This window comes from Lipotes vexillifer, unplaced genomic scaffold, assembly GCF_000442215.2.
Source record: "Lipotes vexillifer unplaced genomic scaffold, Lipotes_vexillifer_v1.1 scaffold625, whole genome shotgun sequence".
NCBI classification, from domain to species: Eukaryota; Metazoa; Chordata; class Mammalia; order Artiodactyla; family Lipotidae; genus Lipotes; species Lipotes vexillifer.
The window spans coordinates 578,018-592,182 of NW_006771655.1; the positions used below are offsets into that span (position 1 = coordinate 578,018).

Consider the following 14,165-nt stretch of genomic DNA (forward strand, 5'->3'; position numbering starts at 1 on the left):
AAATCAACTATATTTCAGTAAAAATATTAAAACAAAAAACACATAAAAACCTATAATAGATACACATACAAAAAGAGAAAGGAATACAATACACTGAAGACAGTCATCAAATCACAAGGGAACGAAAAAAGAGAGGAAAAGAAGACCTACAAACACAACCCCCAAACAATCAGCAAAATGGCAATAAAGACATACATATCAAGAATTACCTTAAATGTAAATAAACAGACTGAATGCTCCAATCAAAAGACACAGAGTGGCTGAATTGATAACAAAAAAAAAGACCTGCATATATGTTGCCTATGAGAGACTCACTTCAGAGTTAGAGACACATAACAGACTGAAAGTGAGGGGATGGAAAAAGATATTCCATGCAAATGGAAATCAAAACTAAGCTAGAGTAGCAGTACTTTTCAGACAAAACAGACTTCAGGATTTTTTTTTTTTTTTTTTTTTTTTTTTTTGTGGCCACGCCACGCAGCTTGTGGGATCTTAGTTCCTTCCCTGACCAGGGATCAAACCCGGGCCTCCTGCAGTGAAAGCGTGGAGTCCTAATCACTGGACCGCCAGGGAATTCCCCCAAAATAGAGTTTAAATAAAGACTGTTGTTACAAGAGACAAAGAAGGACACTACAAAGAAGGATCAAGGGATCAATCCAAGAAGAAAATATAACAATTGTAAATATATATGCAAACAACACAGGAGTACCTAAAATACATAAGGAAAACATTAACAGACATAAAGAAAGAAATTGACAGTAACATAATAATAGTAAGGGACTTTAACACCCCACTTACATCAGTGGACAGATTGATAGAAAATCAGTAAGGAAACAATGGCCTTAAATGACACATTAGACCAGATGGACTCGATTGACATACATAGAACATTCCATCTGAAAGCAGCAGAATACAAATTCAAGTGCACATAGAACATTCTCCAGGATAGATCACATGCTGGGCCACAAAACAAGCTTCAGTAAACTTAAGAAAATTAAAATTATATCCAGCAGCTTTTCTGACCACAATGCTATGAAACTAGAAATCAACTACAAAGAAAAACTGCAAAAAACACAAACGTGGAGGCTAAACAATATGTTACTGAACAACCAATGGATCACTGAAGAAATCAAAGAGGGAATAAAGAAATACCTAGAGAGAAGTGGAAACGAAAAAAATGATGATCCAAAATCTATGGGACACAGCAAAGGCAATTCTAAGAGGGAAGTTTATAGTGATACAAGCTTACTTCAGGAAACAAAAATCTCAAACAATCTAACCTTACACCTGAAGGAACTACAAAAGGAAGAACAAACAAAACCCAAAGTTAGTAGAAGGAAAGACGTCATTAAGATCAGAAGAGAAATAAATGAAATAGAGACCAAAAAAAAGAAAGAGAAAGAAAAAGAAAAAGATCTAAAAGCTGAAACTAAAAAGTTGGTTCTTAGAAAAGATAAATTTGATAAACCTTTAGCCAGACTTACCAAGAAAAAAAAAAGGGGGGGGAGCAGGCCCAAATCAATAAAATCAGAAATGAAAAAGAAGTACAACTGACACCACAGAAATACAAAAGATCTTAAGAGACTACTACAAGCAACTCTATGCCGATAAAATGGAAACCTAGAAGAAATGGACAAATTCTTAGAAATATACAATCCCCCAGGACTGAACCAGGAAGAAATAGAGAATATGAACAGACCAATTACCAGTAATAAACTGAATCAGTAATTTAGAAACTCCCAACAAACAAAAGTCCAGGACTAGATGGCTTCACTGGTGAATATTATCAAACATTTAGAAAAAACTTAACACCTATCCTCCTCCAACTATTCCAAAAGATTGCAGAGGGAGGAACACTTCCAAGTACATTCTATGAGGCAAGCATCACCCTGATACCAAAACCAGACAAAGATATCTCAAAAACCAAAATTACAGGTCAATATCACTGATGACACAGACACAAAAATCCTCAAAAATATTAGCAAACCAAATCCAACAGTACATTAAAAGGATCATACACCATGATCAAGTGGGACAGCCCAGGAATGTAAGGATCTTTTTCAATATCTGCAAATCAATCAATGTGATACACCAAATTACAAACTGAAGAATAAAAACCAAATGATCATCTCAATAGATGCAGAAAAAGCTTTTGACAGAATTCCACATCCACTATGATAAAAAAAAAACTCTCGGGGGCTTCCCTGGTGGCGCAGTGGTTGGGAGTCCGCCTGCCGACGCAGGGGACGCGGGTTCGTGCCCCGGTCCGGGAGGATCCCACATGCCGCGGAGCGGCTGGGCCCGTGAGCCATGGCCGCTGAGCCTGCGCGTCCGGAGCCTGTGCTCCGCAACGGGAGAGGCCACGACAGTGAGAGGCCCGCATACCGCAAAAAAAAAAAAAAACTCTCCATAAATTGGGCATAGAAGGAACATACCTCAACATACTAAAGGCCATATATGACAAACCCACAGCCAACATAGTCCTCAATGGTGAAAAACTGAAAGCATTTCCACTAAGATCAGGTACAAGACAAGGTTGCCCACTCTCACCACTCTTATTCAACATAGTTTTGGAAGTTTTAGCCACAGCAATCAGAGAAGAAAAGGAAATAAAAGGAATCCAAATCGGAAAAGAAGAAGTAAAGCTGTCACTGTTTGCAGATGACATGATACTATACATAGAGAATCCTAAAGATGCTACCAGAAAACTACTAGAGCTAATCAATGAATTTGGTAAAGTAGCAGGATACAAAATTAATGCACAGAAATCTCTGGCATTCCTATATACTAACGATGAAAAATCTGAAAGTGAAATCAAGAAAACACTCCCATTTACCATTGCAACAAAAAGAATAAAATATCTAGGAATAAACCTACCTAAGGAGACAAAAGACCTGTATGCAGAAAATTATAAGACACTGATGAAAGAAATTAAAGATGATACAAACAGATGGAGAGATATACCATGTTCTTGGATTGGAAGAATCAACATTGTGAAAATGACTCTACTCCCCAAAGCAATCTATAGATTCAATGCAATCCCTATCAAACTACCACTGGCATTTTTCACAGAACTAGAACAAAAAATTTCACAATTTGTATGGAAACACAAAAGACCCCGAATAGCCAAAGCAATCTTGAGAACAAAAAATGGAGCTGGAGGAATCAGGCTGCCTGACTTCAGACTATACTACAAAGCTACAGTAATCAAGCAATCCAAAATGGGCAGAAGACCTAAACAGACATTTCTCCAAAGAAGACATACAGATGGCTAAGAAGCACATGAAAAGCTTCTCAACGTCACTATTAGAGAAATGCAAATCAAAACTACAATGAGGTATCACCTCACACCAGTTAGAATGGGCGTCATCAGAAAAATCAACAAACAACAAATGCTGGAGAGGGTGTGGAGAAAAGGGAACCTTCTTGTACTGTTGGTGGGAATGTAAATTGATACAGCCACTATGGAGAACAGTATGGAGGTTCCTTAAAAAACTAAAAATAAAATTGCCATATGATCCAGCAATCCCACTACTGGGCATATACCCAGAGAAAACCATAATTCAAAAAGACACATGCACCCCAGTGTTCATTGCAGCACTATTTACAATAGCCAGGTCACAGAAGCAACCTAAATGCCCATTGACAGACAAATGGATAACGAAGCTGTGGTACATACATACAATGGAATATTACTCAGCCATAAAAAGAAACGAAATTGAGCTATCTGTAATGAGGTGGATAGACCTAGAGTCTGTCATACAGAGTGAACTAAGTCAGAAAGAGAGAGACAAATACCGTATGCTAACACATATATATGGAATTTAAGGAAAAAAATGTCATGAAGAACCTAGGGGTGAAACAGGAATAAAGACACAGACTTACTAGAGAATGGACTTGAGGATATGGGTAGGGGGAAGGGTAAACTGTGACAAAGCGAGAGAGAGGCGTGGACATATATACATTACCAAATGTAAGGTAGACAGCTAGTGGGAAGCAGCCACATAGCACAGGGAGATCAGCTCGGTGCTTTGTGACTGCCTGGAGGGGTGGGATAGGGAGGGTGGGAGGGAGGGAGACGCAAGCGGGAAAAGATATGGGAACATATGTATATATATAACTGATTCATTTTGTTGTGAAGCTGAAACTAACATACCATTGTAAAGCAATTATACTCCAATAAAGATGTTAAAAAAAAAATCATGCTCCCTGACTTCAGACTGTACTACAAAGCTACAATAATCAAAACACTAAGGTACTGACACAAAAACATACAAATAGATCAATAGAACAGAGAGCCCACAAATAAACTTGTGCACTTATGGCCAATTAATCTATAACAAAGTAGGCAAGAATATACAGTGGAGAAGACAGTCTCTTCAACAAGTGGTGCTAGGAAAACTGGACAGCTACATATAAAGAATGAAATTGGAACGCTCTCTAACACCATATACAAAAATAAACTCAAAATGGATTAAGGACCTAAATGTTAAGACCAGAAACCATAAAAATCCTAGAAGAAAACATAGGCAGAACACTCTTTGACATAAATCATAGCAGTATTTTTTTGGATCTGTTTCCTAAAGCAAAGAAAATAAAAGCAAAAACAAACAAATGGGACCTAATTAAACTTAAAAGCTTTTTGCACAGCAAAGGAAATCATCAACAAAACGAAAAGACATCCTACTGCATGGGAGGAAATATTTGTTAACGATATGACCAATGAGGGGTTAATATTCTAGAATACCAATATATAGTTCATACAATTCAACATAAAAAAAAAAAACCTGATTAAAAAAGGGGCAGAAGACCTGAATAGACGTTTTTTCCAAAGAAGACATACAGATGGCCAACAGGCACATGAAAAGACGCTCAACATCACCAATCATCAGGGAAATGCACATCAAAACCACAGTGAGATATCACTTCACACCTGTCAGAATGGCTATCATCAAAAAGAACATAAATAATAAATACTGGCGAGGATGTAGAGAAAAGGGAACCCTTGTACACTGTTGGAATGTAAACTGGTGCAGCCACTGTGGAAAACAGTATGGAGGTTTCTCAAAAAACTAAAAACGGAACTACCATATGACCCAGCAATTCCACTCCTGGGTATATATACAAAAACAACCCCAAAACACTAATTCAAAAAGATTCATGCAACCCACCGTTCACTGCAGCATTATTTACAACTGATGTGAAAGCATCAAGATGTGGAAGCAATCTAAGTGTCCAACAACAGATGAATGGATAAAGAAGGTGTGGAACATATATACAGTGGAATATTAGTCATAGAAAAGAACAAAATGTTGCCATACGCAACAATACGGATGGACTTGGGAGGGCATTATGCTAAGTAAAATAAGTCAGACAGAGAAAGACAAATACTGTGATATCACCTATATGTGGAATCTAAAAGATACAACAAACTAGTGAATATAACGTAAAAAAAACAGACTCACAGAACAAACTAGTGGTGACCAGTGCGGAGAGGAAAAGGAGGAAGGGAAAGATGGGCAGGGGAGTAAGAGGTACAAGCTATTAGGTGTAAAGTTAGCTACAAGGATATTTGTACAACACGAGGAATATAGCCAATATTTTATAATAACTATAAATGAAGTTCAATCCTTAAAAACTGGGAATCACTATACTATACACCTGTAACTCATATAATACTGTACATCAGTCACACTTAAAAAAAAGGAGAATGGAGGAGGCTACAACTGGGACTGCTGTTAAGCAGCGCAAGGCAGTAACAGAACAAAAACACGTGGCGCAGAGCCCTCCCGGCTGCACCCACCCTGGAAGAAACGACAGCAGTGCTGCCGGTCTGGGAGGCCCTGAGCCAGTGTGCAATGGAGGGGCGGCAGCCCTGCCGGGACTGGGGAGGCTGGGCCCAGGTCCTGGCGTTGCCACCCGCCCCCTACCCAGGGCAGCTCAGGCCGGCCCCCACGGGCACCTGCTCAGCAACCCAGCGCACTGCGCGTGGATGGGACACGGACGGCCATCGGCTTTGCTATTCGAAGGCGGTGTGTGGAGGGAACGGTGAGGCCATGACGAAGGCAGTCAGCTCAGCGTGTGGCTGGAGAAGGGCTCCAACGGTCCTCCCGTTTCAGAGAAACTGAGTCACGAGGTAGTGCGTGCCCCACCCCCGCATACCCAGTCTCGGAAGGAGCGGCACGCTGGCGCCACCAAGCGGCCCCTGGGGCGGCGCCCCGCGTGGTCTTGACCCACGTGGCTGCAGGGGGCGGTGCCTGTCCGGAGGTGGGTGGGTCCCCAAGGTCGCGGGCCTGCCTGGAGCACAGGCCACCCTCAGGCAGCCGGCCCCCGCCTCCCCAAACCTCCTCCACGTAACCCACGTCGAAGAGTGGAGCAACCCCCGTCTTGGGGAAACTGAAACACAGGATAGTGGAGGAATTTGTCCAAACAACACACATCAGCAACAGAGCCGGGACGGGACCCCAGAACGCGCAGCCTCCGGTCCTGGCACTGGTCCCTCAGGGCAGGGGGCAAGCTGGCTCCTCTCCCCCTTCAAGTGGGCACGATGCAGCCACTGCCTCTGACTGTTCTGAGGGCCAAAGGTGCCCTTTAAACCCCAGATGCTTCCTCTCCCCACCCCGACTGTCCGCCCCTCCACACAAATCTGTCCTGGGCCTACCAGCTGTCTGGAGGGAAGCCTGGGTTCCCAGTCGTGGGCCGTGTCCCGCCAGGACCCCTCCTCCCACCGCAGGGGCTGCGATGGCGGCACAGACGCTACTTGGAGGCGGCGGTGGGGCAGTCGCTCTGCCCTCATCTTTAATGGCCAGTGCGGTACAGTTAGTGGACGGGTGGACACCGGACGTAGAGGGGCAGGGTGGTCACAGCGGTGCCGTGGGTACCTGTCCTCCCCGTGGAGAAGCCCGTCTTTGGCAGGATGATCTGGGAACGCCCCCAGCTCAGGGCACCGAGCCAGCCCGGACCTCTGGGGGGACCCCACCCCTTCCTACTTGCCAGGGACTCCGGCATGTCTGTCCCTCCTTGGGCCTCCCTGGACAGGGCTCAAGGCCTAGGTCACAGGTTGACTTTAGCCAGGGTGTGGGCCCTGCTTTGCGGCCCCCAAACTGTCCCCCTCCTGTATCACAGGTGGAGGATCTGGAGAAGTCATCGGGGGTCCCCAGGCAGGCACAGACCCCCAGGCCTGTGGCATCAGGTGGGTACCAGGGTGCACGTGGGGTGCTGGCATGGGGTGGGTGCACCCAGGCCAGCACCAAAGCTGGGGTTGCAGAAAGGCCAGCGCAGACCGTGGTCTGAAACCATTCAGACCCAGAGCTTACAGCTCCTTCACGGCAAACGCATTTTGCTGGGGAGACCCAGCGTTTAAGAACGGGGACGGGGGAGGCCTGGGGGCGAGGGGTCCCCAGTGAAGGAGGTGCTGAGGATGGTGTGGCTGGGGCCATGGGGCCCTCAAAGCAGAGCCAGGTGAGGGTCACCAGAAGGGGACACCAGCTGGTGGTCTGTCACTGTCCTGGCTGGCACTGGGACCACCAGACACACGCAGGTGGCAAAGGGCGGCGTGAGACGGAATGCGGAACACAGTGCTGGCGGGACCCTGTGGCAGCCACACGTCCAGGCCTCCGAGAACTTGGCAGAACCTTGGGGCCGGAGTGAGGGCAGGTGGGCCCAGAGAAGGTGGCGGTATTGGCACGGGGAGGAGGCCGGGGCCCCGCAGGCACTGCAGGCAGGGGTGGGGAAGGGCCCCGGCAGCCCTCCCTGGGCAGGGCTGGGGGCCCAGGCCTGGCTCAGAGGCCAGCGGGGAAGGAAGCGTTGGCGGCGGAGCGGTCGGGGCAGGTGCCATGGGAGTCCCGTGTGAGGCTGTAGGTGCAGTAGGCCACGGCCGAGCCCAGCGTCAGCCCCGTCATGTAGGACACGGTCATGGTGTTCCCTGCGGACAGGACCGGACCTCAGCTGGCGGGAGGGGCCCTGGGGGGAGGGGGGCCACGGCGAGGGCTGGAGCCGAAGCCCTAGCTTCTTAGGTGTGAAGCAGTGACCACGGCCAGCTCCCACCCGGGAGGTGGCGCCCCAGGACTGTTGCACCCTGACTGAAAGTGCCGGGCGCTCCAGGCCTCGCCTGCTTCTGCTTCTCTCCAGCCTCCTACCTCCAACTGCTTCCTCATCATGGACCACTTAGGATGTCTGCTGGGCTTCCTGAACCCACTGTGTCCAGAACCCCCCTCCAGTGCCCCTTCCCACACGGCCCCCTCCCCATCTCACTTGACGGCAATCCAACCTTCTTGCCCTGAGCAGCAGGCCCCCCTTGGGAGTCCTTCTTGCCCCACCCCCCGTCCTTTTCTCACACTCCATCTCTCAGTCCATCAGCTGGCCCTGTGGGCCCTGCAGTCAAAATGAATCCAGAATCCAGCACTTTCTTCCAGGCCCCTCCCACCTGTTTACTACTGCACTGCCGCCCCCTGCCCCAGGGCCTTTGCACATGCTATCCCCGCCACTCCGATCACTCTTCCCTTGCATTGTCACGTGGCCCCTCACTACTTTCTCCAGGTCTCTGCTCAAGTCACCTCCTCAGTGAAGCCTTCCCAGACTGCCCTGCTTCCATTGTGAACCCCCTACCACGACTCCCTCGTCCCATTAATCTGTTTTACATTCCTCAACCACGCTCATCACCATCCAACACATTACATCATTTTGTTGTCTCTTTGTCACCTCCGGACTGTCAACCCCACAAACACAGGGATCACTGTTTTGTCACCACTGTGTCCCCAGAACCTAGAACAGTGCCTGGTGCACGGTAGGGGCTCACCAAGTAGCTGTGAGATGAACGAGGGGGTAAGTGGTTGGCGAACGTCCCCAAGCTACGAGCTCCGAGGCTGACTTGACCCTGGGACCCAAAGGTAGCTTCTTGCTGTGTGGTCTCGACTTCTACGGGCCTGGGTTTCCCTGCCTGGCAGTGGACAGTCCTGCAGGCAAGCAGGGCGCGGGCCGAGCAGGGCCTTACCTGCTAGCTCCCGCTGCTTGGGGCTCACTTTGCCCGCCGCCAGGATCATGGGCACGCTGCCAAAGTAGCCGTTGCTGATGCCCATGAGTAGAGAGAGGATGCAGGGCCAGGCCGGGTGGCGGAGCGCGGGCGTGCTGCTGGGGTAGACGCACAGGATGAAGAGGGGGATGAAGACCACACGGAGGCAGGAGCAGGCCAGCAAGTGGGTGCCCTGCCAGTCCATGGGCAGCGCCGCCAGGATCTGTGGGGAGACAGACGTGTGGGCCCATGCCACTCCCCTCGCGTCTTCCCGGCAGCCTCCAGACACACCCCTATCCCTAGACACTCCTGGCTCAGGCTGTGTCCCCGTCCTTTCCCACCTTTGTCCACCAAACCCCTCATATGGCGACACATAGTCCTTGCCGTGTGCCCGGCACCCAGCTAAACACGACACACATGCCCCTGTTCAGCCTGCACAGCACCCTCACCGGGTGGGGCTCTTGACGTTATTTGAGAAACGAGGATACAGAGGCCCAGAGGATCAGGCCCACCTGCATAAACACGTACGAAGCGGCAGCAACTGAACCCACTAACTAAGCTTTGCTCCCTCGGGAAGCACAGACTCGAGCTTCTCAGACCTCCCAGCTGTGTGACCCCAAGCAGATGGCTTTCCCTCTCTGAGCCTTGCGTTTTTCTACAGAAGACCAACGACAGGCCAGCCATTTCTGGGTGCCCTTCTCCGTGTGCCCCCACCTGTGCTCAACTAGTGAGTGTGGAGCAAGCGCCGCCTCCCCCAACTGCTCCCAGCTGCGGTCTGGACCATGGCTCTGCTCCCGCCCTCCCCACCCGGAGCCACGTGCATCCTCAGCTTGGGGCCTGCGCCTCCCCGGGGACCCTCCCCGCGGCTCCCGCAGGGACCCTGGCGTCTGCTGCCCCCACCCACGGCATCCTCCCCCAGGGCCGGGAGCGTTGGCGGGGGCGCCCACCTTGCCCACGAAGTCAGAGAGGTTGAACACGGCCATGATGAGAATGGGCAGCCACTCGCCCAGGATGCAGTGGTGGATCTCGGACTCGAGACCCGGAAACAGGCACAGCGTGATGAAGTAGGTCACGGCAATGGACAGCATGTCCGCCCAGATGACGCGGGCCACCACGTAGCGGTGCAGCAGCAGGGCTGTGGGCGGCCGGCCAGGTCAGGGGGCCCCGGCCCCCCGGAACACCCCCTGCCCTCCGCGCGCAGACAAGACACGGGACGCCGGGGCCCCGCCCGCCCCACCTCGGAAGGAGGGCCAGCTGCGCCTGATTCTCGGCCGAGGCACATCAAAGCGCGTGTAAGCTCCCCCGCCGCCGGTCACCTCGTGGGCTGGGCTGTCCTTCGGGGACCCGCCGTTGGCCAGGCCTGGGCCCTGGTGCTCCTGGAGGGGGTACAGGGTGGGACGCGTTTCGGTGAGAGCCCCCCGCACGCTCCTGCCGCCCGCTTCCTCGCCGTCCAGCAAACACGCCAAGCTCCTCCCACGCCCCGGAGCCTCTGCGCGTGCGCTTCCCTCTGCCCACCCCACCCCCACCCCCCGCCCCGCCCCGCCCCCATGCCTTTCGTGTGGATCCTCACACCCCTCCGCACGGCTCAGGTCTCAGCCCAGAGCCACTCGCGGACCCTCCGTGACCATTAAGGGGGCCCCGGTTTCTGACGTGGGCCTTGTCATAGCTGGCCTCCCTTTGCCCGGCCTCTGGCTCCGCGCAGTGTCCGGGGCGCCCCAGCTCCCCAGGATGGCTCCGGGCGGGCCTGCGGGGGAGGCCACAGGTGTGGGCCATCACACCGGGGGCGTGGGGAGGTTAAGGCCTCAGGTGTGGGCTGTCACAGCCAGGGGGCCTCAGGCCTCAGGTGTGTGGTGCCACCAAGGGATGAAACCTTGGTCCACGGAACGAAGCAGGGCCCGTGGGTAGGAGCCTCGGGCCACAGGAGGAGCTGGAGCGACAGCGACAGCGACAGCGGGGCGCGGCTGGAGGAGCTCGGCTGGGACGGGGCGGCGGCCGTGCCGGGCCTCCCGGCTCCCTCCGCCGACCTCGCGACTTACAAAGTGCACGTCCTCGGCGGCCACGTCGTGGTGCACGCGGTAGCCGGCCCTGTGGCCGGGGCGGGGCCGCGCCGTGTGGTAGAGCACGAAGCGGCTGCCCCGCACCAGCAGGTGCAGCAGGAAGCAGATCAGCTCCAGGCCCGCGGAGACCAGGAAGAAGATGAGGGTGCCGGCCCGCTCGTCGGGCAGCAGCAGCTTCGTGAGGATGCGGCTCAGGGAAACCATCACGCCCGCCGTGCCTGCGGGGGGAGGGGCCGTGATGCGGGAGACCCCGCCCACTCGACCCCGCCCCGCCCCGCCCAGCAGCCCTGGGACACGGACACGCTGTGGCCGTCCACAGGACGCGCCCGCGCAGACCGCCCCTCTCTGGCCCCTGCGCCCGGCTCACACACACCCCACCCCAGGCGCACTGATCACGTGCCTGCTGTGTGCCCGGCACCGTCCGCCCTGAGGACACAAGTGGGGACGACGCATGCGGGCCCTTCCTTCTGGGGCTCGTTGGGGAGAGACCCCAAACAGGTCGCAGAAAAACACCAATGATTGTGCAGGATCTGGGGGGACAGGCAGAGACGAGGGGGCGACTATCCATTGGCAGAGGGCGGGCATGAGCTCTACGTGTTTGTGTTTGCGGAGCTGAAAGGAAGTGGTGGGCTTGGAACCAGGTGGGTGGGGTCCTAAGGTCACAGGGGAAGGGGCTGGGGGTCACGGCAAGCAGGGTACCTTCCCAGAACCAAACTCCACAGACGCGAGGCTTGGAGCCCTGGGGGCACCTCGTGGGCCTCACCGTATGTAGAGGGTACAGAGTACCCCAAAGGGGAGAAATGGGGCCCAGAGTCCACCTGAGTCCTGCCCCACAGCACGGCTGAGCCTGGCCCATCCAGGCCCGGAAGGAAGACTGAGGACATCTGGACGAGGTGCTCCGAAGTGCTTGCGGCTGGGCTGAGGGTGGGGCGGCCCCCGTGCTGGAGGGCAGCAAGACAAGAGGGGGAGTCGGCTGCTCGGGCTGGGGCGCAGGGATCACCCCGGAAGGCAGGTCCACACGACTTGCAGGGACTTAGAGCACTGGGTGTCGGGTAGGTCTCAGGTTTGAGCAAGGGGGTGCCCTTCACTGAGCAGGGGCCGGTGGGATGACGTGTTGGGCTTGGGAAAGGGAGTCTGAGTTGCCAAGTGGGGGTGGGGCTCTGAGGAGAGCTTGGTGCTGAGGGCCGGCACTTGACATCACGGGTGTAGATGAGCTGCCCTGCACACACATGCACACACGAAACGCACGCCTTGCACAGACGCTGTGAGACACTCGAGACCCATGCTCAGAGTGTGGCACATGCTCCTCACATCACAGAGGACTCTGCACCCAAAGAGACCATGCCTATCACAGCCTCATCCCTCCTGTCTGGGAGTCCGGCCCCCCACCAGCCAGGCGATCGCCAGCCCCGCCTCGGTCCCAGGAAGAGGGTCCCAGGGCCTAGGCAGCTCTGGGGTCTGCAGATACTCACTCTCCCCCGTCATCACCCCCTGCGTGTACCTCTTGGGCAGCATCCCCGTGTACCCATAGAAGCTGGATTGCTGCACTTGAGAGAGAGAGAGAGAGAGAGAGAAGTAACCATGAGATACCACTTATCACCTGTTTGCTTGGAACAGGATTCAGAAGTTTGAGAACACTGTTGGCAAGGGTTGCTGGGAAAGGACACTAACACCACTGGGGGCAGAGGGACCCTGTCCAATCCCCTCGCGGGGTGCGGTGGAAACAGCACCGCCCCCTGCACAGCACAGTCCTGCCTTCGACATTCCCGCCCCGGGGCTGGCCAGGCTCCCCAACCTCCTCTGGTCATTGACACCCAAGCAGAAATGACACGCGTCACTCCTGGACCAGGTAGGAAAAGCCCACATGGTCTTCTGGTCTGTCTTTCCCCAGGGGCGGCCACAGAAGAGGCCATGTGTTACAGACGGGGAGCCACCAGCAGTCCGAGTGAGTGTGGAAATAACCCCACCGACACGCTGGACGTGCAGCAAGGGCCAGAAATAAGGCCGGTTCCGAGAAGCCACTGAGATCTCTGGGCTCGTTTGTTACCACAGCATAACGTCTCGTCCTGACCAACAAGACAGAAGTGCGGCAGTATCTGGGGAAAATGAAAACGTACTGGCTCAAGCCCTATGGTCTAGTGACTCCACGCCTGGAAGTAAACCCTGGAGCAGGGATGACATACTAGCATCTCCTTCCTGGTGGGGTTACCAGCACTTTTTTTTTTTTTTTTTTTTTTAACGAAATAGAACAGAGCAGACCTGAGTACAAAGCCTGGATTGAGAATATTATTTCACAAAGCCTTGATTTCATTTATAAACACACACACACACACACACACACACACATGTGTGCTGGGTCATAATGTGAAATGTATCTCTTTCTGGAAGTCACGATCAACAGAACAATTGGCCTGGACCTTTGCAAACATCACTGCCACAGAAGACAGAGAAAGGCTGAGGGCCTTTCGGATTAAAGGAGACTAAAGATGTGACCAGTGATGCAATGTGTGATCCTGGGCTGGGTCCTGGGTCAGAAAAACCAAACGCTGTACAGGACATTACCGCGACAAACAGTAAAATGATTATGGATTGTAGATCTGATAATAGTATTGTATCAATGTTAAATGTCCTGATTTTGGCAATTGTAAATGTGGTTCTAGAAGAGATGTCTTAGGTTTCGCTGTTAAACACCCTGAACTGTTACCATTTAGGCAAAGAAGCATGATGTCTGCAAGTAATTCCCAAACGGTTTAAGGACAAAACATACATTTTCTATTTATATATATTTAGGGGAAATTTCATATATATACATATACTTTAGAAGGTGGAGGAGGTGGACTTCCCTGGTGGTCCAGTGGCTAAGACTCCGCGCTCCCAGTGCAGGGGGCCCGGCTTCGATCCCTGTTCAGGGAACTAGATCCCGCATGCCGCAACTAAAGATCCCACACTTGGCAACGAAGATCCTGCATGCCGCAACTAAGACCCAGCGCAGCCAAATAAATAAATACATATTTTTTAAAAAGATTCTTATTAAAAAAAAAAAAAAAAAAAAAAGGGGGGGGCAGGGGGGGGGGAAAGAGAAAGCCCAAAAAGGAAAA

General features: G+C 52.3%; 1 protein-coding gene across 1 annotated transcript in view; it reads right to left on the minus strand.

Annotated features, from left to right (window-relative positions):
- Positions 1-7,781: 7,781 nt before the first annotated feature.
- The window catches only part of SLC29A4 (solute carrier family 29 member 4), a 12,688-nt gene continuing 6,304 nt past the window's right edge, over positions 7,782-14,165 (minus strand). Inside the window, exons 6-11 of the mRNA XM_007447082.1 lie at positions 12,540-12,614; positions 11,047-11,285; positions 10,248-10,386; positions 9,958-10,145; positions 8,993-9,233; positions 7,782-7,924 (exon numbers count right to left, since the gene is read on the minus strand). Coding sequence (XP_007447144.1) covers positions 7,782-7,924; positions 8,993-9,233; positions 9,958-10,145; positions 10,248-10,386; positions 11,047-11,285; positions 12,540-12,614 — 1,025 coding nt within the window. The remainder of the gene's footprint in view (positions 7,925-8,992; positions 9,234-9,957; positions 10,146-10,247; positions 10,387-11,046; positions 11,286-12,539; positions 12,615-14,165) is intronic.